At 42.5% G+C, this 24,192-nt stretch overlaps 5 protein-coding genes across 7 annotated transcripts; 2 read left to right on the forward strand and 3 right to left on the reverse strand.

Moving 5' to 3' along the window:
- Nucleotides 1-1,752: 1,752 nt before the first annotated feature.
- LOC129586217 (forkhead box protein unc-130-like) lies at nucleotides 1,753-4,201 on the forward strand. Its single transcript, XM_055479293.1, has 3 exons — nucleotides 1,753-2,665; nucleotides 2,916-2,994; nucleotides 3,149-4,201. Exons 1-3 carry the CDS (start codon nucleotides 2,069-2,071, stop codon nucleotides 3,808-3,810), a joined length of 1,338 nt encoding a protein of 445 aa, XP_055335268.1. The 5' UTR covers nucleotides 1,753-2,068; the 3' UTR covers nucleotides 3,811-4,201.
- Nucleotides 4,202-4,313: 112 nt separating this feature from the next.
- On the reverse strand, nucleotides 4,314-9,439 carry LOC129586216 (coatomer subunit beta'-like). The gene is made up of 19 exons (XM_055479292.1): nucleotides 9,099-9,439; nucleotides 8,894-9,031; nucleotides 8,744-8,830; nucleotides 8,547-8,673; nucleotides 8,343-8,491; nucleotides 7,844-7,990; nucleotides 7,662-7,761; nucleotides 7,443-7,585; nucleotides 7,174-7,373; nucleotides 6,848-7,047; nucleotides 6,673-6,779; nucleotides 6,472-6,615; nucleotides 6,253-6,383; nucleotides 5,989-6,196; nucleotides 5,807-5,917; nucleotides 5,503-5,717; nucleotides 5,147-5,420; nucleotides 4,643-4,981; nucleotides 4,314-4,575 (listed from the first exon to the last, which is right to left on the reverse strand). The coding sequence occupies exons 1-19, from the start codon at nucleotides 9,099-9,101 to the stop codon at nucleotides 4,540-4,542; spliced, it is 2,859 nt and encodes a 952-aa protein (XP_055335267.1). The 5' UTR covers nucleotides 9,102-9,439; the 3' UTR covers nucleotides 4,314-4,539.
- A 733-nt stretch (nucleotides 9,440-10,172) lies between these two features.
- Nucleotides 10,173-13,061, reverse strand: LOC129586193 (M-phase phosphoprotein 8-like). 2 transcript variants are annotated; one of them, XM_055479255.1, is made up of 5 exons: nucleotides 12,079-13,061; nucleotides 11,518-11,598; nucleotides 11,261-11,335; nucleotides 10,844-11,166; nucleotides 10,173-10,738 (listed from the first exon to the last, which is right to left on the reverse strand). In XM_055479255.1, exons 1-5 carry the CDS (start codon nucleotides 12,608-12,610, stop codon nucleotides 10,520-10,522), a joined length of 1,230 nt encoding a protein of 409 aa, XP_055335230.1. In that variant the 5' UTR covers nucleotides 12,611-13,061; the 3' UTR covers nucleotides 10,173-10,519. The 2 variants fall into 2 exon arrangements, with proteins under 2 accessions (XP_055335230.1, XP_055335229.1); XM_055479254.1 differs by having other exon boundaries at nucleotides 11,261-11,341; nucleotides 12,079-13,059.
- Nucleotides 13,062-13,079: 18 nt separating this feature from the next.
- LOC129586191 (uncharacterized) lies at nucleotides 13,080-16,229 on the forward strand. Of its 2 annotated transcripts, none has more exons than XM_055479253.1 (11): nucleotides 13,080-13,351; nucleotides 13,558-13,802; nucleotides 13,962-14,030; nucleotides 14,104-14,164; nucleotides 14,232-14,514; nucleotides 14,580-14,767; nucleotides 14,832-14,981; nucleotides 15,064-15,157; nucleotides 15,231-15,471; nucleotides 15,696-15,802; nucleotides 15,994-16,229. In XM_055479253.1, the coding sequence occupies exons 1-11, from the start codon at nucleotides 13,262-13,264 to the stop codon at nucleotides 16,014-16,016; spliced, it is 1,551 nt and encodes a 516-aa protein (XP_055335228.1). In that variant the 5' UTR covers nucleotides 13,080-13,261; the 3' UTR covers nucleotides 16,017-16,229. The 2 variants fall into 2 exon arrangements, with proteins under 2 accessions (XP_055335228.1, XP_055335227.1); XM_055479252.1 differs by having other exon boundaries at nucleotides 13,081-13,351; nucleotides 14,101-14,164.
- LOC129586190 (uncharacterized) lies at nucleotides 16,172-23,449 on the reverse strand. The gene is made up of 11 exons (XM_055479251.1): nucleotides 22,749-23,449; nucleotides 22,299-22,505; nucleotides 22,188-22,230; nucleotides 21,357-21,466; nucleotides 20,665-21,189; nucleotides 20,392-20,574; nucleotides 18,788-18,870; nucleotides 18,062-18,686; nucleotides 17,569-17,709; nucleotides 16,437-17,423; nucleotides 16,172-16,357 (listed from the first exon to the last, which is right to left on the reverse strand). The coding sequence occupies exons 1-11, from the start codon at nucleotides 22,810-22,812 to the stop codon at nucleotides 16,257-16,259; spliced, it is 3,069 nt and encodes a 1,022-aa protein (XP_055335226.1). The 5' UTR covers nucleotides 22,813-23,449; the 3' UTR covers nucleotides 16,172-16,256.
- Between the last annotated feature and the right edge of the window lie 743 nt (nucleotides 23,450-24,192).

The raw sequence follows: 24,192 nt of genomic DNA on the forward strand, positions 1-24,192 counted from the left end.
ATCGCGTAAATATCCGTGCTTATGGTTTTCTTCGCCTCCGCCATGGTGGCAGCGCCGGCTTCCTGGGATGTTTTGGCGATGTAGCTGGTGGCCATGGTATCCGTGCAGGTGACATCCCACACCCAGGATTTTCCTTGGCTGAAGGGAACTGAGGTCATGCCATCCGGTCTTTTCTGGGTATCGCGGTAAAGGCCTGGTGGCTCGAGAACTGAAGGGATACTGGCTGACCCACAGGCGCGATGAATCACATCTCTGATTTCATTATGACGGGAAATTTTCGCCTTCAGACGCTTGCATCCTAACCCGTGATATCCCCATTTGTCAACATTGCTGCCGCATTTGCACCGGTGTTCGATGCATACTGGGGCACCGATACGCTGCGCAATGGATATCCTAACTTCGGTATTTGACAACATAGTGCCGAGGCTTGCCACTGGAACTGCATTGAGCCACAACCCAGATTCAGGCTGGGACACAGCTAGCAGCCGGGCTTTCTGGTTAACAGAATCGGTTTGGCGAAAAACTGCTTCTTTCTGGTGAAGAACCACCGGGATGTCCCAAGCACGCTGCGAAGCACGCAAATTTTCATCAGGGAGTTCCGCGGGCCCCATTGATTTCCAAGCTTGTTCCGCACATGTCGCATATGCTTCGGTGTACAGGTCAGTCATGTGTGACACCAGCGAGCGCACCGAATTGACCGAGGCAAGGAATGCCGAAGCTGCTAGTCGTTCGGTGCGTCTGATGCCCAAACCGCCCACCCGGACCGGTAAGGACGCCTGTTCCCAGATTTCGTCACTAATGCTCACGTTGGTAATTAGAGTAGATTACTATTAGTAGATGAGATTACTATTAGTAACACGGTTATTGCTTCGTCAATCCAGGAAACTCTAAAAGACTACGAGTAAGACTCCACCATAAATCACGTAAAAAATGTTCCACAGACATAATATACTGCACTGTCTTATTATATTACTGTTATTAAGCGAAATTTTTTGTAAGAGAATTAGCGGGGCATAAAAATAGAAACAAGCGACATGCATGTACCGCGTGTAAAAGGTCAGCACCCGGCACTTATATAAGAATACAAGTAAACCATAATTATTGTGCTCTAGTTTTTGCTAGCATGTAGTTTTTGATTTTTTGGACCAAATTAATAATGTTTGACGTGCGTGATAGCCACTCGCTCCGAAGAAGAACAAAAACAGCATGCTCGTTGAAGTACTATGTACTTATGGTTAGACTAGCTAAAATTTTTACTAGTGTCTTTTTCGCTAAAACAGTGTTAATTTATACAAAGGGGAAGTTGAAGCTTCGTTAGATGTGCCCGAAAACTTCGTGGGGTCTGCAACAGGACCACGTTGCACTGTATGGTTGTTGTCGACGCAGTATTAAATTTAATGTGGCTAGTGTCCCTGTTTTTTGCGGCTAGGATTATCGTCTACTGATGCCGTTTGCTTGCATGTACGAGACAGAAAAACATGCATTCATGCTGTCGTCGTGATAAGTGCAGAATGTGCAATATCAGATTAAGTCACCAAACTGATCGTGCCACATGGACATCACTAAGTCTTCATTTTAATACTCACTTTGCTGTAGCCGTACTTGTGCACGTGTGAAGTGTGAAGTCTTGCCGACCTCATGGCTTATTAAACCGTTAAAAATCTGTACATGACACGGTATGTGTGAGAAACAACAACTTTCGTGATAAGACTTACAGGATGCGTTCATTACATAGCCCAAAGGTCTCACGATTTGCGCATCCAAACCTTACTGAATCTGCATTTTTGTTGTGCATATTTCCAAAACTGTTTGGATGTTTCACTAGTTGTTTAGTGCGTATGTGATAAACATCGCACGTTATTATTATTACCGAGTCCACTACGTTCTGCTGACCATCATAATCGCTAATTTAAACACTGCTGCTGCATCGTCATAAATATTTTTGAAAATAAGATAATAAGCAGGATCAATACCAACTAGATGTTCATGTTTGGCTTAGTCAAAAATTTCCAAAATACGTAGTATTTTCCGAAAAATATTTCTATCACAACACCAAGAACGTGATCGAATGGATCAGCTTGTCGATGAGGAAGGTTTGACGATTGCATTACATTCAGAACAGCAGGAGTGCATTCCAGTAGCGAAACTGGAACCATGGATCAACATTAATTATGCCGAACCACTTGATTGCGCTTCAGTATCGTCCATCGAGTCAAGGTTTGCCAACACAACGGAATGCGAAGGCAGTGTGTTTTCCATTGATGAAAGTTCAAATCAGCTACAGTATGCCAGTCTCTGCTCTGCTAGTGCCAATCTTTACTATTCAAATTTGTCTGCCATGGAGCTGCAAGACCAGCCAACGGAAAAAGGGCTGACCTTTCAAGGAGATATACAACCGGCTTTTGTGGCCACGGAGGAGCTGAATAGCCAGGTGTCCAATCAAAGCCAGCCGAAAACTGATCGGTCCAATCAGCACACCGCAAAGCCGAATGTCAACGTCACCGGGAAATCCGACGACAGTGAAAAGCGTCCGACCCTTAGCTATGTGGCTCTAATATTCAAAGCAATTACGGAATCTCCCGAGAAAAAGCTAGCCTTGAGTGAAATTTATACTTATATTACTAAACATTATCCTTATTTCTGTGCCAACAAAAAAGGGTGGCAGGTATGTATGTGCCACATAATTGTATGATGCGTATAGAACTGTTTGGGCAGTGGCACAAGCTATTGTATTGTCTTGTAACAAATAATGGTAACTTTGTATCTACTTTGTAAATATCTCACCGATTCTCGGCAGTGATCTGCATCACTTGGAGTTATTTCTTATATGTAAAACATAAATTATAAACTGTCATTGTCATAACTGAAACGTAAATCTGTTCGCTCATCTCCTCCGCTGTTCATTTACTTTGCAGAACAGCATCAGGCACAATCTGAGCCTCAATGACTGCTTTATTAAACTTCCGCGGGAGCCCGGTATGGGAGAGCGTAAAGGTCAGTATGTAAATTAAACTGTTGCATCTGATAGACATCATTGCCGTGTTAGATTAAAAGTCCTTTTAAATTTGATATGCATATCCGCCTAAAGTGCAGTTTGCTTTTTTTGTTCATTGATTTTTCAATTTTCTGGAATTTTCTACTCTTCTAGGCTGTTTCTGGGCAATCGACCCAGCAGCAATGGATATGTACAAAGACGGAAACTATCAGAGACGTCGCAGAATGAAGCGCACGGGTTATCGGATGAATCACTCAATTGCTGGTATAGCCGACATCTTAATTCCAACACGCACACATTTCGACAATCCCATTCCTTTCTCATTCCCGCCAAATGCCAGAACCGCTTTCCAAGTTTCCCAAGCAAATTATGCGTCCTATGTCCAACACAATTATTCAAAGTTTAACTGCCCACCGGCAGCTACCGTGCAGATTAATCCAGGCACATCGTTTCCGCCCAATGCCCTTTCGGCGCATGGCAACCGGACTGTTATGACGATGGGACTACCGCAATCTCCCAATAGTGCCTTTACACAGCACTGCAATGCCGGCACTGTTTTCACTCCAATCAATCCGGGCAACCAGATGAACGTTCTACAGTCGTGGGCCAATCTCAACTCTGGACTGCAGCCATTTGGACCTTTGACTAATTTCTACGCCACACATACCGGTCAACCGGCGCAAACTGGCACTGGTCATTCGATGGTCGCGTTACCGCGGACATTGCCGGTATCCACAAATGTCTCGCGATTTCAGTATCCTGTTCTGAACAACAGTTCGTTCCCTAGACCGCGTGTGAGTCCGTTATACTCCTGAAATCCTAAACCTTCCTTATGACACTGCATAAAACCGATCTAAATTCGAAAACTAACAAAAAAATCTGTTGTTTGGTTGATATCCGGTCTAATCCGTGCCTTTGTGCTAGTGACTGTTCGATTCGACTCTTAGTTTTAACAAGACATAAGTTCTAACGGTTTTATGCGGGTGGAGGCATGCATCACCGGTCATAATTCACTTTATTTCTTATTGTTGCGGCAAATTCTGGGATTGCGGACGACGTAGTTGATTCCAGACAATTATTTACTAATCTGTAATATTAATCTGCAAACTATTTTCAGTATGTTCTCTCACGCCTTTAGCATCAAAGCAGAGTAACTGCAATAGAGGCTGTAAATGTGATTACATTACTGTACTGTAAATGCCGGGAGAGGACACTTAATATTTGCATCAGAATGTGACGCCATGACTGCGAGTTATGAACTCTGGTTACAACAATATTTTCATAGCGGCAAGTCAAAACGATACTCCAACATCGCAAACCATGTGGTGCAACACTTTAAATAACATAAATAGTTTATAATTAGAGAGTACGAAACCCCATCTGACAGAAATCAAAAGAAGCACAATTCGCATAGCGGACAGAATAAAATTTGCTGAATGTAAGAGAACAGCATGGAATTCTGGTGTTCGGGTACCTCATACGACAATTACAAATGTAGCAGCGCAAAGACAAATATAAAAAATGCGTAAACTCTTTACCAATGCTTAAATTAAGCTCTGGTCGTCTTCGTCCAGTTCGATCTGTGTGAGAAAAGCAACAGCTGAATTCCCAGTGCTGCACGACAAAATGTTATCATGTTAAACTTACATGGTTTTCGGCATTATGCGTAAAATCCAATTCTTCCAGCTCGGTTTCGAGCTGGTTAATATCATAATTGTCGCCCCCATTAACCGTGGCACGGGTAGGATTTTGTACCGGTGATGCGTGTCTCACCATGGTCTCCGTTTCCACAGGACGGCGTAGCGAAGGAGTTTCAAATTTCTCTTCATGATCATGCGAACTATATGTTCCATCCTCAGATTTTGTTCCTTCCGTTAATGTTTCAACATTATCAGCTTTGGCTGGCGCTGCATCAGGATCGTATACAAAACGCCCAGATTCGGCAGCTTTTTGCATTTCGTCCACCAAATTCCTCTCGTCAACTTTCTGTAAGGATAAAAATCGGTTAAGTGACACAACATAAATAATAACCGTCCACAACCAGCAGAGTATGAAGAAGAAATACGTCTGGCATTTTTCAATTCGATAAATGAAATTTTTCGTTTTCATCAAAAGTTTTTAAATAACCGGAAATACAAGCTATAAACTTACCGGGAGAGAATTATACCGGTTCGCTGGCACAAGGTTTTGCCGTTCACGAGTGTAAAACTGTTCTGCTTTGAGACCATCCTCGAAGTTTCCAAATAAATTGGGATACTGAATCGGGTCAGCCAACGCCTGGGCAGCCTTGGCATTCTTTCGGCCCATCTTCTCCTTCCAAATGGCCAATACTCTGTTAATATGGCTCGGAACATACGTTTTCGCAAAGAATGCTGCTTCCGGTAATCTGTCTGACTTGATCAAAATTTCCAAACAGTTTTCAAGCCTACACAAAAGTCAAAAGTCATTTAAAACAAGATGCAACGTCGTAATCACTTCTTTAGGCTCAATTTTGTTGTCTCACGTACTTCCCCAAACTCCAATACGACGTAAAGGCAATGTTATACTGTTGCTTCTCATCGGCCATCGAAGCCAAGCGTTTCATCAATTCCAAATTGCCCGAACACTGAGCTAACAAGAGCAACCCAGTGTAATCTTCTGCGTGAATCATGCATTCTTCAGCCAAATGCAGATCGGCGGATTTCAACGCAATGGCGCCTAGTTGTTTCCATTTATGGATAGACTATAGAAATCAAAACAGCCAAATTCAAGATTGTCAAGCTTAAATCAATTAATAGTTTCTAAGAAAACATGAAACACAGAAAGACTTACTTCTGATTCTTTCGCGAGATCATAAACCGTTTTCAAATCTTTGAGTTGCAGAGCAAGTTCAAATTTGTGTTCAGGATCAGTCGTGACCGCCAGAGCTTGTGATTTAAAGCCCTAATGGCAGAACCATTGAAAGTAACGAGAACAGTTTCAAAGAGAATAGTTTGACTGGTCCAAAATCCTACCTGTTTTTCCAAAAACTGGGCCACTCTGGTTCGTTGTTCCTTGGGTACTGTTGGCAAGACTCGGTCAGCCGTGGCAAAATCTCGCCGCATTACGGCTGTCTGGTATTCCAGAACGGAAAGCAAGCAAAGATAACTAACGACATTCAAATCTTTATCGACAAGGTAGATTCGGTTTTCCTTCGGAATGTACCCGATCAGATACATTGTTCTAAAAAATTTAAGATCGTTTTGCCAAATTAAAACGAGCATTAGCTGCACCATTACCGATCTAAATGTGCAATGGTAACGATTTCTCCACCGACGTAGTAATTCAATCTGTTCACGGTATTCGTATAGATAAAGCAATCTCCAATCCAAAAACCGGTTTTTATTGTTTCCTGGACATCACCGACGACCTAAATCGAAAACAAACATTATTTCGCGTTACCGTGAACCAAAAGAATATCGCAGGCGAAACCATGATAACTAGCGGCAAAAACATACGCTAAATGCTTCCTCAACACCGTCTTCCGGTACAGCATCTCCACGTTGCAGGAAAGCAGCCACAGCCTTGGCGTCGTATTTTAGCACAAAATAGCTATCATCAGTAGCAATGGCGATGTGCTCGCCGTTTTCCGCCCAATACACCTACAACATATTCACGTACAAGTTATCAAGAAAAAATAGGCATGCAATCCTTCGCACCCCCTTGGCCTGGATTTCGATCCGACGTATCATCTGGTTGCTTTCCCAGTCGTAGAAAGCAAGACTATTAGCCGCTTTTACACCGAGCAGCGTCCCACCGAAAATTCCTGTACAAATCAAGCCCCATAATATATGAAATGGAACAAAGAAAGCGCAATCAAATCCTTTTGATTACCATCGGCCCCATAATCCGGCTTAAACGATTTCGTTTCTTTGAAGTTTTTAAATAATTTCAACGAAACGCTGCTCTCCCGAATGGCATATCCTGACGAATCTTGCGACCATACGAATTCCTGGGCCGGTCCAAAACTTTTATTGCGCAGAGCCATGGCAGTATATATAATAAACTCGCCATCTCCACAAACCACAACAAATCTGTAAAAAACAAAAAAAAATTCAAAAAGATCACATGGTGGACGACAACTGCATGTATCACAACTGAAGTCCGCATGCATCACAATATCATGCGTCCAGTTTCAAATTCTTTTAAGATTAGCATACCGGCCATTAGGACTATGAGCAATGGTTTGTGGGTAAATTTCACACCCGCCCATATCCTTCACAGTCAGTGGCAAACGTTCACCGTCTTTAATCTCGGCATCGCCAACAGTTTTGAGGTTGGCCTGCTGAATTTCGGAATGCTTTGCCCATACAATTTTACCACTGTTATCCATCGAAACAGCTGGTTCCTCGCGTCCAAGCTGGAAAGATGACACATATAAACCTACTAAACCAGCGCACCTTCCGGCATTTACAACGTTATTATTTACCTTGAGAACGACACTGCCTTCGTCATAACCGATGGCAATGCTGTTGGATCCCTTTAAACAATTAATGGCCCACACTCTCTCTAGGCCGTAATTCAAGGTGGTTTCAAGGCGGTATGTGTTCGCATGCCACACTCGAACAGTTCCTAAAATGAAAACAATTTAGTATAACGATTTCATAAACTTAAGGCCATCGGCACAGCTGATACGATATAATATTACCGTCTTCGGATCCAGTCAAAATGATCGGCAAATCAGGATGGAAGGCAACAGCCGAAATATTCTGCGCATGTCCGGTTAGCGTTTGAACGCAGTTTTTGTTCTAAAAACGTACCCAGTGAACAGAAGTTTGGATCATAAAAATTTCTTATTCTTAAGAACCAGAAAATTGTATAAATACGTACCTGATAATCCCAAATTTTCACCAGTTTGTCGTCAGCACCGCTCACCAAATACGGTTTTTCACCACCATAATAGTAATCGATTGTATTGACACCCTTTTCATGACCTTCCAGTGTGTAGTTTGGCTGCGATGATCCAAGTTGCCAGATCTAAACCAACAAGTTCTGAAACAAACTTGTTGGGAAATGGCTAGAGTTAAATGCGCACATAAACGGGTAATTGCGCGACTTTAACGCTGTATATCGGCTTCAGCTGAATATGTGTAAAAATCAGCTTCGCACAGCGTCCCAAGCGCTTCAATACAAAGTGTATGTCAAGAGCATTATTTGCGCTTGCTTTGGTAAAGTACTAAGGGTGCTTGCATTTAATCTTACTAATGGTTACATAGAGGGCTGATGTATTTTACTAACAGAAAAAAATTAAATAACAATCTCTAACGACATTTTCCAAGTGAGATGACCGTAAATAGTTGCAAAATTCATCAGCTTAAGGAAAACCTACCTTGATCGTTCGATCAAGCGACGCACTAGCGAAGGTGTTGTTGTCTTTTGGATTAATGACAATCTGCATCACGTAATGCGTGTGTCCTTCGAAAGTCTGGGCGCACTGCCACTTCTTGTCCCAGTCCCACAATTTGATGGTCATATCGTCTAAATCACAACGAAATCAGCCCAATCCAGTACAGAAAATCAGGGCGGCACCAACCGCTGCTGCTGAGGAGAAACGGTTGCGTCGGGTGAACAGCCAAGCAGCGCACGTAGTCGGAATGCGCCTCAAAATTATGCACACGCTCCAAAGTGTTGTAGTTAAAGGCTCGGATTTGCATGTCGTCCTGCACAGACGGTAAATTAATCCCACATTCTTACGGGAAACAGTATCCCGCAGACGCGAAAAGAACTTACCGAGCCGGTAATCACCCAGCTCTTGCGCGGAACAAACTTGGAGGTCCTCACGGGCAGATCACACACTTCGAAGGTCTTCACCATCGTCTGCACAAAAAGCCATAGGATGTCATGTGGAACGCTGGCGGATGCACTAGAGGGGCAATCTACCTGTGATTCGTAGTTCCAGATGTGCACCTGACCATTGTACAGGCTGGCCAGCATCCAGGATTCGGTCGGGTGCAAGTCCACACTCTTCACACGATCCGACCGACATGACAACTTCCGTTTGATGTCCAAACGCAGCGGCTGTACATAACGCACAACATATAATCTTAGAGGCCAGTAACTAGCACAACTGCAAAGGATTATTCACCATTTTTCAAATGATTCTGCACAACCGAATCCCGTTAAACAGTCCGCCTGCAGGATGAGGGAATTGCACACTGGAAATGCAGAGAGCGGTGGAGATTAGAGGCGAGTGGACGTCAAACAGTAACAAAAATTTGACTAGGATAAAAAGCAGGTAAGTCAAAATGTATGCGATGGAATACGGAAAAAACAAAATTAATTGTGGGTACAATTATTTTTTTTAACCAAGAGTTCCGCTGGAAAGAAATCACGGATGCTTCGGAGTTTATATGAGCAAACGGAAAATACGAAAAGAATTAAAAAGATAAGCTTATCAAAGCCGTGCATGTTTTGCTTTGAAGTTCAGCTTTGGAGCTTTCTACAGCCACGTCACATTTCACAACTCGTCCTTTCCAAGTTGGAAACTCCAACGTTAAATTGTTACTGCTACACAGATGTCCTCCCCGGGTGGTTGGACCGCTTACAAGCGATTCTGTCACAAAGTACTACGTATTAAAATAAGTAAAATCAATATGAAACCGGTTAAAGTAAACTTTCTGATGTTTATTACTGTATTATTATTATTATTGCAATTTGCAACTACACTTTACTACAGTACCCAAACTCCATTAGCGGAGACTCCATTAACGGGCCTTTTGGCAAATCTTTTTGTCAATTTTGAAAATTTATTAATTTTGTTAGGTTACAAATATTATTGCCAGTGCTCAATGGAAATACGTATGTACCGCACATATAATATATTAGTAATTTTGTTGCAAATTTGTAAAACTCTTATTTAATTTGCGCCAGTGTATTAAATCGAATTCAAAGTGCAAACCATCCACCCGGATGGGGCGCTTATTCATTTAGAAAAAGCATGAATTCCCGCTAATTCAAACCAGTTGTTCTTTCAATTCTCCGTGACCCGGCCTCAAGTTTCCGCTGTTGGTTAACACGATATTGAGAATTTGAGAAGCATACGATGTTCCAAAATCGACTCCCTCCATAAGCCCGAAGTCATTCCATAAGTACAAACTACCGCAGCTTACGAATTTGGCAAACGCGCTTTTATTGTTAGGAAATATCAACAAAAATAAAACAAGCAACGCAAGTTTTAATTAGTTCACGAGTTAGCGCTAAAATTTTCGGATGAGTACAACAGCAATGGAAAACATTGAAGATAACATCATCGAAAGCGAAATTTGCGAACTTATCCTTCCAACAATAATATAAACAACTGGAATAGTCGATTAAGATGCAATAATTTAAAGGCGATTAACAGCAGCGGTTTCATGCAGCTTTCAAGTTACGCATAATCCGAAACCGCATTCATAACAACCTAACTCAGATCGCTGAGAGCAGCTAAAAAACTAAAACCCATACATAAAAACAGATGAAAGCACTAAAATGTGTAGTGTCTAACATTAACCTAAGCGGATGACACTGTTAAAACTCATTCAAAATCCTGGCTGAACTTTCGTAGAACTCGATTAATTTTTCCGGTATTGCCCGCCGTACAACACGGAGAGGATAGCTGCGACAAAACGACGGCGATCCATCAAAATGGATAACAACGTGTAAATCAGGATCTCCCGGCTTTTTCGACATGCCCACGAGTTTCTGTACCTTGATAGCTAGTCGTCTCAGATCCAGTAACAAATTCGCCTAAAAGCGAGCAATGTCAAATTTAATGGTAAGTCCATCGAAATGTTTATTTCAGTAGAATAAATATCTTCGTAACAGGAATAAATCATATCAAGTCATACTTACATCTGCTGTTTTGTCATAATCAATTATGGGAACCATCAGCCCCTCCGAGAGCTGCGCGTCTGGAAAATTTATCTCCGTCTCCTTGTCAGCCGTTTCAACCTTTTTTTCTTCGAAAGACGGCTCCTTTGTCACCTCCGAAGCAGGAGACGACGGCTGTTTATCTTCCATATCAGCCAAATCCAAGCCGGTTTCCGAAGAGTTCTCTTCCACTATATCAACAGACTCCACATCCTGTTCAGCAGGTTTGGGTGGAACCAAAGATATTTCCACCTTCTTGACTGGAGCAGTGCTCCTAACTTTAATTTTGTTTGGCGGCGAATGATCTGAACAGTAAGTATAAAAAACACATAAAGGTACTGTACTATTTAGAACCATGAATTACAACATGGAACACAATAAGTTACGATTAGTATGTACCTGATTCGTCTTCGCTAATAAGTACAATGTCCAATTTATCCAATCCAGTAGAGTTAGACGGTTCCGAAACAGCTTCTGAAGCTAACACGTTAATGAATGCTGAGGCCTGAGGTTGTATGAACGGGAGTAATAGATATCAATAAGAGCAAGGGGATAAGCAAAGAAAAAACTTAAGGGAATGCATATTATGCTTTTGGAGGAGAAATAACCTACACATTCCCAGTCTGACAAGGAAAGCATTGACCGCTGATACTTACCAGTCAGCTTTCCAGCTGTGTCAACGGCTTCTTTTTCAGCATTATCCAGTTGTTTTTCAACGGCAACAGGATGAGGAGTATCTGGAAATCGGAAATATGATAATTCTTTGTTATATGCATACATGGGGTATACAAAAAATTATTATGTATAAATATCATTAATTAGATTCATTAAAATGCTTGCATTTTTAGAACACGTTGGTTGTATTGTCTTAATACTGCCACGCTGTATGACAGTATGCTGCTAGAAATTTTTGCAGTAAAAAATCGTTCATGATCCTTGATAAGAAATCAAACAGAAAAACGATTCCGGTCAGCTTACTAAAGAAAACTTTCGTAACACCTGCTAGGAGAACTGTCTATTTTCATTACAATTTTATGGATTTGTTGATTTCGCAACCGGCCGAAGCAAATGGCAAGTGACCATCCGAGAAGTGCTTAACTCGTCCCTGAAGTTAATATTTACCGTAAGAGGCTAACAAATCTATAAAGCTGCCGCAGAATTTCAGTTTTGAAATTCAAATTGGAACTCTGCCAAAAAAATTACAACAATGAATATACCTGAACGCGAATTGGAATTTCTTGCTTCGGAGCGTTTATTCGCGGAGCGCCCAGATGAAGCTCGCTTGGTCTTTTTATTTTGAAGAAATTCGTCGTATTCTTGGATCAGTTCATGGCAATGAGCCACATGTTCTGCAGGTTCCCATGTCGACTGGCTTTTCGGCCAATTCAACCACTTCACTAAATAGAAGACCTTCCCCTTCACCGTTTTCTTTCCGTTAATCTGCTCTACTTCATAAATGGGTTCATCAGCAGTTGTGCTTGATGATGCCGCCGTGTCAGAATCCTGGCTTTTTCCAGTGGTGCCGTTTTTGTTGGCATCTTTATCGGTCTGCGATTTCGCAGTTTTCGATGGACGCTTCCTCTTAGAAGTCATGTCGCTTTTTGTGGTGCTCGATCGACGTTTCGGTGTGGATCGTTCTACGGATGGCGTTTTAGTCGTAGCTCTGGAAGTTTCACGACGGACACCAGAGGATGTATCGGTGGTGCTAGATCTTCTTGGAGGCATTTGCGGGACTTTGATAGCAGGCATATCCAAAAATCAAGAATGCATAGTTTCACAAGGGTCCGATCAAAATTTGCTTCAAAACAGCAGTATAAACTGTAAACCGAAAAGCTATGGAAAACACTCACTCAGCTTAAAATTAACAAAAATAACAAAAATTCGAACATTAATTATTAAGCTATAATTTTTAATTGCAGAACGTTTTTGAATGATGAAAATAAAATAAATTTTAGTAATCCGTATTAAAACGTTTTTTCGGCCCGAACTCAGAACTCAGAGGTTTGGATTACTTTTGGAAGTGTTCTTTCAAACTTGGGACAACTGGCTTGCTTCGAAGTTTTTAACGCGGTCAGTCACCCATAAGTGTCGCCTCATGGGCGAGCCGGAACTGTGCGCAGTGCACACTGGCGCATGTGAGCCGCTGAGCATCAGAAACTGCGCGAAATGTGCGCCCCTTTTACGAACATTTAGTATACGAGTTTGTGGCGTCTATGATGTGTTGTGACTTTGTCACTTCACACTTGTCAGGCCCTGTGAGCTCCTCGCCGATTAAGGGAGCGTTCCTGGTGGAGAAAGGTTTCCCTAACTATTGATAATGTAGTCCTTCTTTATTCTCTTGGGAAACTCTAGTCTCTACGCTTAGTTACTGAATAATCATCCTTGTATCTGACAATCAGCATGGCTTCGTCCAGTTCGACGCTGGAAGAAGTTATTCTGCACCACACGCGATGTGGGAGTCTTAGTTTGGTCGACAGACGGATAATCCAGGTAATCATGGTACTGAAGCTTTTAGGTTTCCCGAAATCCCGATACGTTGGTCCTTATTAATTATGCTGTCATGTCTTAGTCGGATGATACGTGAGTGACTGAAGGTTTAAAAAGAGAGCATAATCGATTATGGTGGTAAATTGGTTCATTAATTATTTAATATTTTGCGGTAGTAAATTGTTTATGCTGTAATGTTGTCGTTGTAGAAGTTGTTTTCCGAAGTTCCCATGGCCAAACTGAAGAACTTCTTGGCACTCTTCAGCATCCGAGCCACTTCCGGCATCACGAACAAGAAAGCAGTGGAAATGTGTGTGAATCGCTATTTCAGAGGTTCGGAGAAAAACCGTATCGAAGCGGTGAAAATCTTTCAAGCTGTGCGCAGCTGTGTGGAGTTTATGGAATCTTCGGTGTTGGATGAAATACCCGCACCACTTAACGCTTCGCAGACAGAGTGAGAAAAATGTCGAGAATCTCCAAATTCTGAATGTATTTGAGATTGACTAGCATTGTTAAACTGCGCGTGTATTGGACTTATCGTTATAATACGGTACATTACATGCGCAGTTTAACTAACAATGTCTGACTGTATATTATGCATCGAATGTTGCAGGGAGGATGACGGGGATGTGACGCTCTTGAACACTTCGGAAACTATTGGAGAAACTGACAAAAGCACATGGTCAGTAATTTATCATTTAGCTTTAGTTTATGCCGAAGAGTTCATTGTAAAAGTCCGCTTGATTTGGCAGTAGTGTCGCTGAAGCAGATAAAACTCACGAAGGTTTGGACTCACCGCGAAATCCCAAAATAAAAGTGAGCTGTCTTTATATACATTGTATGTGAAGATTGTTAACTTCTGACAGCGAAAAACTTACTGCAGAATGCCGAAGTCATTGAAGATTTTAACATATTAACGCTGCCCACGGAAATCGGTGCTATCTCCAGAAAAAGCCGAATTTATGCCCGTGATCCCGTGCTGGATATTTGCTCACAGGATAAAAACGAGAATGGAATCGATCAGTGCGTCTTCGATGTTGCAGACATGCTAAAGATTTCGAATTCTCCATTATCTATGGAATCTCCTGCGAATGTTGGTGTACTGCAGGGCATTTGGGAACCAGCTTTCTATGAAATCCATTCTTGTTTGGCGCATTTTGGTTTTGGTACAGCAATCGTTTTAATTGCATAAGCCGCTTACGCGTTTATTATTATTTTTTCTATGTTTTAGGTTGCACTGCAACTGGACTATTTATTCCGAACACGGTAAATTTCAGTGTACCCGAAGGTGGTGATGGATGTGACGTGATACTAACATTCCGTACTCTCGGACCTGGACGGTATGATTGCGAACACACGCATCCACTGGGATTGGTTTACACACTAAACGATCATTCCAAGAAATCAGAATTCAAAAAGGTTAAGCACTTCGGATTGTGTGTTGCGTAATTTTGCGACCATTTACCCGGTGTCATCTTTGCAGGCAATTCAGCCGCCTGCTCAGAAAGATTGGGAAAGCAAATTGTCCTGTTTTAGTCATCCGATTGTATTAGCCGGAATTGTTGCGGGCGAAGAAAATGTGTTATATTTCAAGTTTCCCGAAAGACCAAAAGATGCCAAATTTCATTGTCGGGTTTGTATTAGCTGCTATTTATGTACTGTATCAGTCTGACGTATTTCGGCTTACTGGTTAGAAGCGTTATGCTTGTTTTTAGTATGAAGGCTATATTTTCGTTGCAAAACCTCGATCTATTGGAGGAATAATGAAGGCATCTCCTTTGATTCCAGCAAGATTTACACTGAAAACGGGCAAGTAATATCGAACAGATTTATCGAAGTATTTCACCCGTCATTATTTGGCTTGAAAATTGAATTGCTGCAGTGTATGATATCCTTATTGGCACGAACTCATCGGGAGTACCGCCGAGCACGATATCTGTGCCGACACTTTGCGGAGTGACGTGCAAACCGATCCGTAACGCTTGCAAAGGCTCTCGTTGCGACCACATTAATTTTTTTGATGGGGAGAATTACCTATCCTTGCAGCAGTTTTGCAAAGAACCTCGGTGGAAGTGCAGCGTCTGTAACGAGAAACTGTTTTGGCACGAGCTGAGACATGATGAGTAAGCACTTTGATGGGGATAATTTTGTACGAATTTTTGTGTCGTTCAAATGTGCTAGAGCTTGGTCCGTCCTGAAGTAGTTGCTTGTTCGCGTTTGGGTTTTTTAATCTATTTCGGTAGCAAAAGTTTTCCTATTCACGTGAGGTTCTTTGCAGTTATTGCACGTGATTTTGTGATATTTTCTTTCCACAGTACTGAGAAATTGGAATTTTTGTGTCTTGCAGGTTGATGGAGTTTCTGGTGCAGAAGATACCACAATGCAGCAAATTGACCGCTCGTCTGGATGGCGAGAAACTCATATTCACAGGGACACCTATCGAGCCGGAGAGTGGTGAGAAGCTCATTGTCAGTCTAGTCGCTGTAAATACAGTGGATGTTCGGAAATGCAAATAATACTGTAGTACAGACCTTTTAATTGTGAATAATTTGCAAGTTGATTCCTTAAGTTTTTTTATGTATCATGTAAGTTTTCGCAGATTTATTATTTTCTGTTTTTGGACACAGTATCTTTTCTGTTTTCAGATGATCCAGACGAATCCGACTGAACGATTCTCGGCGCCACGCACAGATCAAAGTTCCGCTATCTGGAAAGTTCTTTGTGCTTGCTCACGACTAAAGGACTTTACGGTCTCTGATTGAAATTGGATGTGCCTTGTAGTCATGTATATATTTTTCCACAGTAAAACGAATTTCTGTTAGGATTTAATAAATTTTTGATCTGCTGAGGTATTGCACGTGCGTGAAAGAAAACATTTGGAGTATGCATTTCGCTAAATGTACTTAAGTCAGCAAATTAATTTTTGTATTATCACTGCAGAAAGCAGAGAAATTAGAAAAAGCAATGACGATCGTAGTCGCTTGGTCCATCCAAAACGTCGTAAATCTCCTAAAAGTGTCGCCGTTAAATGCAGTGCAAAATTTAATGTTCCTGTTGCCTACTCAGTTTCGATCACTACCATACGCACCTGTTTGCGAGGCACCTGAACATGGCACAATGGGAATCTGTTTAACAACACTGGTTTTGACGCCAGTGGCTTTCTCTCGGATTTTCGCATCTAATGTCATATCAAATTGCGGAAAATTTCGGTCCGTTATTATATCAAAAGTAGGCAGTTCCCGGCCGAAAATTAAATACGCTTCGTCATTGTTGAGAATCCGTCCCGGTTCCACTCGCGCGTGCTTAGGCAGCCCGCGCAGTTCCAAATATTCCACCTCCTCCGACCCATCGTTGTCCTCCAGTTTGACCCGTACGGTAAACCGCAGCCGTTTGTCGTTCAGCTGGAAGCATTTGGAGGAAAAGTACGGACTCGTGATTTCGAACTGCCCACTGTCCGTTTCCGGTCGCACACGCAGGTCGACGTTTTCGCGGGCCACAAGCGTTTTATTTCGCGGTAGATTCAAACTGGATGCCACCGTGAGGGAGAATTTACCGCTAAGATGTCGCGGTAAATACAGCGTCAGTGTCTGGGCGAGGTCACGCTGGTTGAGTAGCCAGGCGTGGGTGAGATTCTCCAGTGTTCCTCGCGTCATGAAGCTGCCATGAGGGAGGCCGAAGATGCGGGTCTGTACCGCGGAATGGACAGGAGCATTCTTCGTTATCACAGTTATGTTGACGCCGATCGGCACATCCTCGGTACCGTTGGCAATGGTGGCGTACTGTTCCAGTTTGACGTGGTCCATCTGTGCCCGGCCCGGCACTTGCGGTCCTTTCGGCTTGCGGCGTTTACTTGGACGGGTGCGCTGTGGTCGGACGGTTTTCTCCTCCGTCGTTTTGGCTAATCGTTGCACTTTCAGCGGATTACGTGTGGTCGTGGATGGCGTGGATGTCGTGATTTCCAGGAAACTGAAATTGCGGTTCGACCGCACCGGGACCGATTCGTCATCCTGGGCGGAGTCCACGCCCTCCTGGACGAGATCAAGTTCCGACGCCGCCCCTTCCGGGAAACTGTTGTCTGTGAACGGGTAATATTACTTTGTATTAAGAAAACCAGCAGGTTTATTGATTTAAGCTTTAATTTGTAAGAATAATTAAAGTGGTTTTGCTAATACTACGTTTCACTATCTACAGTATTATATACGAATTGTGAAACTGCCAACCTGTAAAGTTGGTAATGTTCCCCACGGGAGAAAATATCGACGTCGAGCTACTAGTATTGATGCCGAAATTAATCGGCAACTGCGAATTCAAGCTAGCGGGCGTTGTAACATTCCATATCAGTGTTGTCCTTTGCCGCAGTACTACAAAAACACGAATGAGACAATCATAGAAGTAATCTACTGTTACTTTGTGACACAGATTGTTTTGCTTTTGTTCGACTCCAGCAACTAGATTTTTCATGCAAGTGCTTAGTCATACACGTTTTTAAATAATCTTAGTTCTACTAAAACTAAATTTCGTAGAGTTGCATTTACATGGTGATTGTACGGTATTCATTCATTCCCTTTAGGAAAATTAAATCTAAACGTCTGTTAATGATATCGATTTTTTGCACGTCTGCTTCGTATGGTAAATGCAGTGGATGTGCGAACGAAGTCGTTTTGCATTACGACACAGCGCAGAGGAGAAACGCAGTGTGTCCTGGATACATACGTGATTGCTTGTACATGGCCGCATCGCAGCTCATTAATTTGACTTTCTGGAATACAATTTTTTGATCGGCATTCTCCTTCTCAATGGCTATGACCACAACCGGCACTTCGGTTGGATAGAGGAAGCCGCTGGTCGTGGAGACAGTGACATTAAGTGTTTCGTGTGGCAGTGCGGTGATGAGACTGTAGCTGCCATGAAAAGAAGTGCCAGCTGATCCCATCCAGTCTTCCGGGATATTGTACTGAATTACCAGATGTTCCGATCCATCCACATCCACTAGGGCCGCGTCAATGACAAAGGACACATTGGTGGTGTTGGCGCCCGTCAGACAGATTACTTCGGGATAAGCATGCAGAAGGGGCGTGGTCGCCACTGGGGTTATCTTGATGCTGGCGTCCGAGTCCAAATTATACAGAAATCCCCGGTATAATGCCTCACTCTGGGCGTGCAGTGTCAATTCTCCCGAGAAGTATTGCGGCGGCGTTAAGAATAAGTCTTCCGCTGATAAATCTTGGCGCGACAACACCCAACTGCTACCCACACGCCGGCCCCGGTTAAGCGATGCGCCCTGCGTAAAATTGGTCAGCTGGATGGAGATTAATCGGGGACTTTCTTCCAGATCAAACTGTAATTATCATCAAGAAGAATAATGTCAGGCCATTTTCAGTGTTTGCCAACAGTGTCTGTGGTTGTGTGCGATAGCGCCCAAAGGGCAACTGAGACTACCTTGACAGTAATGCGCAGCGGAATGGGATGACCTTCGAGGATATCGTGCTCCGGCACGTCAAAGATCACGCTCATGTTGGGCTCTGCAAGACACAACGGACAAAAAGTGCCTGCAGATGAAAGATGGTTATGTGTAGTGAAACAAGAAACCACCAGTCCAAATAGCGAATTCTCATCAATCAATCTGAGATGGATCTATGCATGTTGATTACTAGCTTCAACTCTATCGGCCAACGCGGTCGCACTGCTTTAATGCCGGCGCACCGGGTATCAGCTATCAGTACTACAGCAGTTTTGAGTGTTTCCGGTTTTATCCATAAATAATTCCAACGCAAAATTTGGACTTTGCCCTTGTTTTAGAATTCTCGAGTCTGGTATACAGTTTGGATAAACCGAATGTCAATCTAATTTTACCAGTCCATACGAAGTATACATACTGTGTACGAAGCAGAACAAACGCGTTTTGCTATACGTATTAATAATTATTATTCTTACAACAGAAAAATAGCTTAAATGGATTATCATGGCACGTATTGAAAACCGCAATGCGCTAACCAAGCCTTTTACTAATAATCTTTTACCATAAGCGGTATTAATAAGTGGAAAAAATAGGGAAAAAACTGTGAAAAATAAGGAACACTATGGCAAAATTGTGCGTAACAAACCATTTACTCGTGCCAGCGGCTGTCCAGCTAGACAGCCGCTGGTTCGAGTAAATGGTTTGTTACGCAGTTTTTATGTTTTTATTTAATGTAGTCCTATAGGCCTACATTGCTATCGACTATCGTTACTTGTTATCATTAGCGATTAAACAGCAAAATTTTGCTATTGTGTCATTTGCTTGCTAATTACGGTTTATACAGGAGCCGGATATATTCATTACGATGGAATAATTACATAACATGGGTATATTAGTATGATAATCCTTTGCACTGCACTCGAGAATTCACAGCAGCAGCAGCCCTGGAATATGGCACCATCCCGGCATCCCTACGCCACGATCGATTCCTAATTGGACTATAATCATTGTTTACGCTCAGCTAAACAAACCATTAATAATTAGCTAGTAAAATTCGCAACTGAAGCATTCTCTCGGTCACGGTTATGTCTATCATGGTCACTGATCTGTGACCTTTTATGCGGGTATGGGAAGAGCTGCTATCAATCGATCTGTATCACTTACTGCAAGGAACATTAAATCTGTTAGCTGGATAGGTTCAAGGCCAAAAAACAATGCAGACGTAATCGGCTTTCAAATGCCTCAAATATAGAAACGCGCGGGCATTAAATCCAGGAAAAACATTTAGCACATGTTTGGATAGCCTTTCGGCGTATCCCTCACTTCATCATAATCCGATCATAAAATCCCGCCGAACGCAGGACAAATTTGTCATATACGATCGATGCAACGATAAAATAAGTGAAAACTGATTTCAGAATGCGAAACTTTTAAATATAAATTCCAATGAATCGTATTTTGTGGATTTTCGTAACATGATTTCAGTAGGTATAATTGCACATGTCACATGACAGTCAAGTTAAGACCATTATTTTGATGGCACCAGATGTGAGAATTAGATGCTGTTTTTTATGTGTACACTTACTAGGTGGGCACTTCGCGATCATGATATTCTTGGCGGTGACGTTCTCTTTTCCGTTGGCTTTTTCACGCGCCACCGCGGAGATGGTGGCGTTGAAAGGGTTGAGCTCGCCCAGCGGTTTAATAACGAGCGTAGTGATAGTGTTCTCCGCCGGCATGTTGGCCGTATCCACATTGACCACATCATCTGTAATCGCAGCAGTACCAGCCCTGACATCACACTTATCACAGCCATCAATAGCGGAAATAGCTGAATATGGATAAGGAACCTAATTACCGGCCTGATCCGTCCAAGTGGAAATATCAAACCCATCGGGAAGTCCATCGAAATCGATTTCTAATTCTTCTGAACCATCAGTGTCCGACAGGCGGGCATTGACTGGTATGATAATTTCCGCCGTCTCCTCACTGGCATAGCACACCGTACCGACGCGTAAATACGGCGCATCAGGCACAGGAATGACTTGTAAGGCGGTGGCACTATACCCAGTGACCCAGTAACCATCGCGGTAAATCTCGGCGATGACATTTAAGGGAATAACACCCGAAAAGTCCCGTGGGGGAAAAAACTCCGTATTGACATATGTGCCGAAGGAGAAGTCGTCTTCAGTAAAACACCAGGCGGTTTCATTGCACGGCGCGCCCACACTGAATTTGGCATTGGCCGGCAGACCGACAATGGTCAGCGACAGATTTGAATTGGGTCCGTTGGGAAACACTAGGATGGAGACGTTGAAAGATACCGGCACATCTTCCAGTGTATCGTTGGTGGAGACGGTTATCTGGATGCCCATGGGAAATCCTACGCCATAAGGAAGAAGCCCGGCTTATTTTAATGACAATTTCACTTTTTTCGATCACAGCCACTTAAATCTTTATGACCGCGGACTTTTTTGGGAATGCGACATTACGCAAACCAACAATGACATATGGTACAGTTGGTATTTTTCTCTCTCGAATTCGACGTACGCTCGCAATAGAATCCATCGCCGGTGTAGCCGTCCAGGCACTGACATCGATATCCAAATTGGCTGGTAATACATTTGGAATTGGGAGCACAGCGGTGGATGGATGGCCCCCTGGATAAATTATGTCCATTAACCAGATCAGTCAACAACGCTCTTAATTCAAGAATCGCCGAAGATGTGAAGGAGATCAATTAAACAAATACCAGCGTTAGCATGCCGAAACCCAAGACGTCACCGGCATCTGATGGGCGGTGTGCCTACGCATTTGCTAACTACTAACGCAACCACGCAAATTTACATAGCGCAATATCCTCACTTCCGCAAGTACATAAAAAAGGCAGTGTTCCTTTATAACTGCTTTTTGTACGAAAACAGATGGAAAAGATTGCCGTTAAAAGGTTGGATCAATGAGTAAAATATGCAGAATTTATACAGAGTACGGTTTGTGAACACAGATTAACCGAAAAACAATGAAATCTGACTTAACATAACGTGTACGGTTAAATTTAATGTGACCCGATATGGCTCGAACTGGACACGATGAAGATGTCATTTCCCGCCCTTCAAGTGTGGTCTTCAGGACGTAGCGCTTAAGTTTTGTACGACTCTTCTGAACAAGAATGCATATATAATTATTTATTATTTATGGTTTTTAATTTCTGTAGTCCATCCTTTGTTGGATATTGGTTTCTTTGCAACTGGTTGGCGAAAACATTAATTGTTATTGTGTACAGTAGGTTACTAGGTGTTATTTGTACTACACTTTTGTAAAAAAAATAATTACGAATTGATTTACCGGTATCCTCTCTGGTGCGTCAGAGCAAGTACTTACAAGTCACAGAAGTTAATTTTACGGGCGTCTTCATCCGAGCCATCTGCAGAAAATGCATATTAATCTGCAATCCTTTTTAAATCCATGATATTCAGTATTTATAATAATTACCTTCGCAATCCTTATATCCATTTAGGACTAGTTTGACGGGTATGCAGTAATCTCCCGATGCACAGCGGAAATTAGGCAGTAGATCACAACTGGCACCGAATTTGTCGACTCGGCTGTAGCCCATGGAAGTGGACAGCGCGGGCTGTTTAGCATAGTCCGGTGTAAATTGCGACCTTATCACAGGCGCTGTGGTAGGCGATCCCAGTCCTTTACAAACGACAGAAAAACTCAGCGTTTCTCCCTTAACAGCAATTTATTATGCCAATTGCAGCCTGCACATCTGCGTCCTCGCCGTACACATAGAATATTGCCAGTCTCTTTAACATCCGCTGAAAAGCTTCTGTCAACATGTGCCACTAATTTGCATACATTTCTCGTTGGCACTTCACATTGCCTGGCGCTAACCAATTTATTCGAAAATCCCGTTTGAACAAACATTTTACAACTTACCGGGAACCGCTAATATATACAATGACGTAAATAGGCGGAAAATAGTTACAGGAACGTAGATCATGGCGGGAAGCTGGTCAAAGATTGCTGAATGTATCCTCTATCTGTACACGCTAAAACAGCGATATCGCGCGCAGGAAGCTGGATATTAGCCGGCTAGATGCATGGCATGCGCCAAGCAGGACACTTAGCAGCGAAGGGGTCATTTTTTTGTCAGCTGCATCCCTGAGCGCGCCAGCAGACACTGTATGCGGAAGTTCAGCTCATTTACGACTGCTCAATTGGTGCTAATGGAAAAGAAATGTTGCGTGATGAGCCCTGTACACGACACATCCACAAATCCACAACACACAGATTACAACCGGTTATTAAAATGGTCTATTACGGAAAAACAACCGCTGTGATCGGCGTAGAGAATCGCTTTTTCCGCTCGTTCGTCGCATCACCAATGCACATATAATCGGGCATAGATCCAATCGCGGCACGACGAGTAATTTCATATCACCAAATAATCAACTACTCGTAATAAAGAATAACATTCCACCAGATGCTGCTTGTTCAAATCTTGCTCAGGGTGGAGTTTATGAGAACGACTGCCACTTTGTCGCCTACTCGATCGCCAACACCGATCCCTTTCGCACATATCTTGCGAACCGGGAAAAAACAAGACCCGGTAAAAATGGAATAAAAAAGAGACATGAACTGCGAGACAGCGAGGATCTTGTACTGCTGTGCGGAAGATATATAGCGCAATCCATCTACGAGCTGGAATGGTAGGAAGTGCAACTTCCGTAAGGACTTCCGTTCGGCGTTATTGATTGTAACTCAATACATCAAAGACAACGGTTTGGGCGGTCCGCTAGCACCAATACAGATCGGCAAATGTGTTGCAGAGCAATTTAAACTGTCACTGTCAATCAGGATTTTTGACCAATGGGTAGCTAACGACTATTTTGCCAAACGGTCACAAATTTACTTATCAATCGCTTGCTACAGAATTATCTCTGGCTCTGTTTCAACCATAAGATGCATAATTTTTACACGAAAACCAAATTTCATATATATGCTGTTACAATAATTATCTCTGACTGCCGATGAGTTAGACGACTATATTTGAGATCAGTCGCAACCTCTACAGAAGTGTTTTACATTACTGCATTAATGTTTTCACATATCATGTTCCAATCATGAGGCAACGGAAATCGTTGTACTGCGTGCGGTTAACTCAGTACAAGTTAGCACAGATTTAAATGTTTTAAATTAATACTTCATTGTAAGATGAAATCCATCATGATCTTAATTAAACCGGACTATTTAGCGCTGAATAATTAACCTAGGTTAATTTATACTGTTTAAGTTGCATAGTACAGCGTCTGTATGTGACTAAAACTGTGATTAAGCCCTAGTCGTAAAATGTGTACAAGTAGGATCATCCATTTCGGTT

This window comes from Paramacrobiotus metropolitanus, unplaced genomic scaffold (genome assembly GCF_019649055.1).
Source record: "Paramacrobiotus metropolitanus isolate TYO unplaced genomic scaffold, Prichtersi_v1.0 Parri_scaffold0000020, whole genome shotgun sequence".
Lineage (NCBI taxonomy): Eukaryota > Metazoa > Tardigrada > Eutardigrada > Parachela > Macrobiotidae > Paramacrobiotus > Paramacrobiotus metropolitanus.

Coding starts and splice junctions, on each gene's coding strand:
- LOC129586217 (XM_055479293.1), top strand. CDS start 2,069: ATGGATCAGCTTGTCGATGAGGAAGGTTTGACGATTGCATTACATTCA. Junction 2,666..2,915: donor CCAACAAAAAAGGGTGGCAG/GTATGTATGTGC, acceptor TTTACTTTGCAG/AACAGCATCAGGCACAATCT. Junction 2,995..3,148: donor CGGTATGGGAGAGCGTAAAG/GTCAGTATGTAA, acceptor CTACTCTTCTAG/GCTGTTTCTGGGCAATCGAC.
- LOC129586216 (XM_055479292.1), bottom strand. Junction 7,991..8,342: donor CGCTTGATCGAACGATCAAG/GTAGGTTTTCCT, acceptor TTGTTGGTTTAG/ATCTGGCAACTTGGATCATC. Junction 4,982..5,146: donor ACCGGTATAATTCTCTCCCG/GTAAGTTTATAG, acceptor TTATCCTTACAG/AAAGTTGACGAGAGGAATTT.
- LOC129586193 (XM_055479254.1), bottom strand. CDS start 12,610: ATGCCTGCTATCAAAGTCCCGCAAATGCCTCCAAGAAGATCTAGCACC. Junction 11,599..12,078: donor AAATTCCAATTCGCGTTCAG/GTATATTCATTG, acceptor TCCGATTTCCAG/ATACTCCTCATCCTGTTGCC. Junction 11,342..11,517: donor CACAGCTGGAAAGCTGACTG/GTAAGTATCAGC, acceptor TTAACGTGTTAG/CTTCAGAAGCTGTTTCGGAA.
- LOC129586191 (XM_055479252.1), top strand. CDS start 13,262: ATGGCTTCGTCCAGTTCGACGCTGGAAGAAGTTATTCTGCACCACACG. Junction 13,352..13,557: donor TCGACAGACGGATAATCCAG/GTAATCATGGTA, acceptor TTGTCGTTGTAG/AAGTTGTTTTCCGAAGTTCC. Junction 14,031..14,100: donor GAAACTGACAAAAGCACATG/GTCAGTAATTTA, acceptor TTGATTTGGCAG/TAGTGTCGCTGAAGCAGATA.
- LOC129586190 (XM_055479251.1), bottom strand. CDS start 22,812: ATGATCTACGTTCCTGTAACTATTTTCCGCCTATTTACGTCATTGTAT. Junction 21,190..21,356: donor CGATGGATTCTATTGCGAGC/GTACGTCGAATT, acceptor CTTATGGCGTAG/GATTTCCCATGGGCATCCAG. Junction 18,687..18,787: donor CGCTGCGCATTACTGTCAAG/GTAGTCTCAGTT, acceptor TGATAATTACAG/TTTGATCTGGAAGAAAGTCC.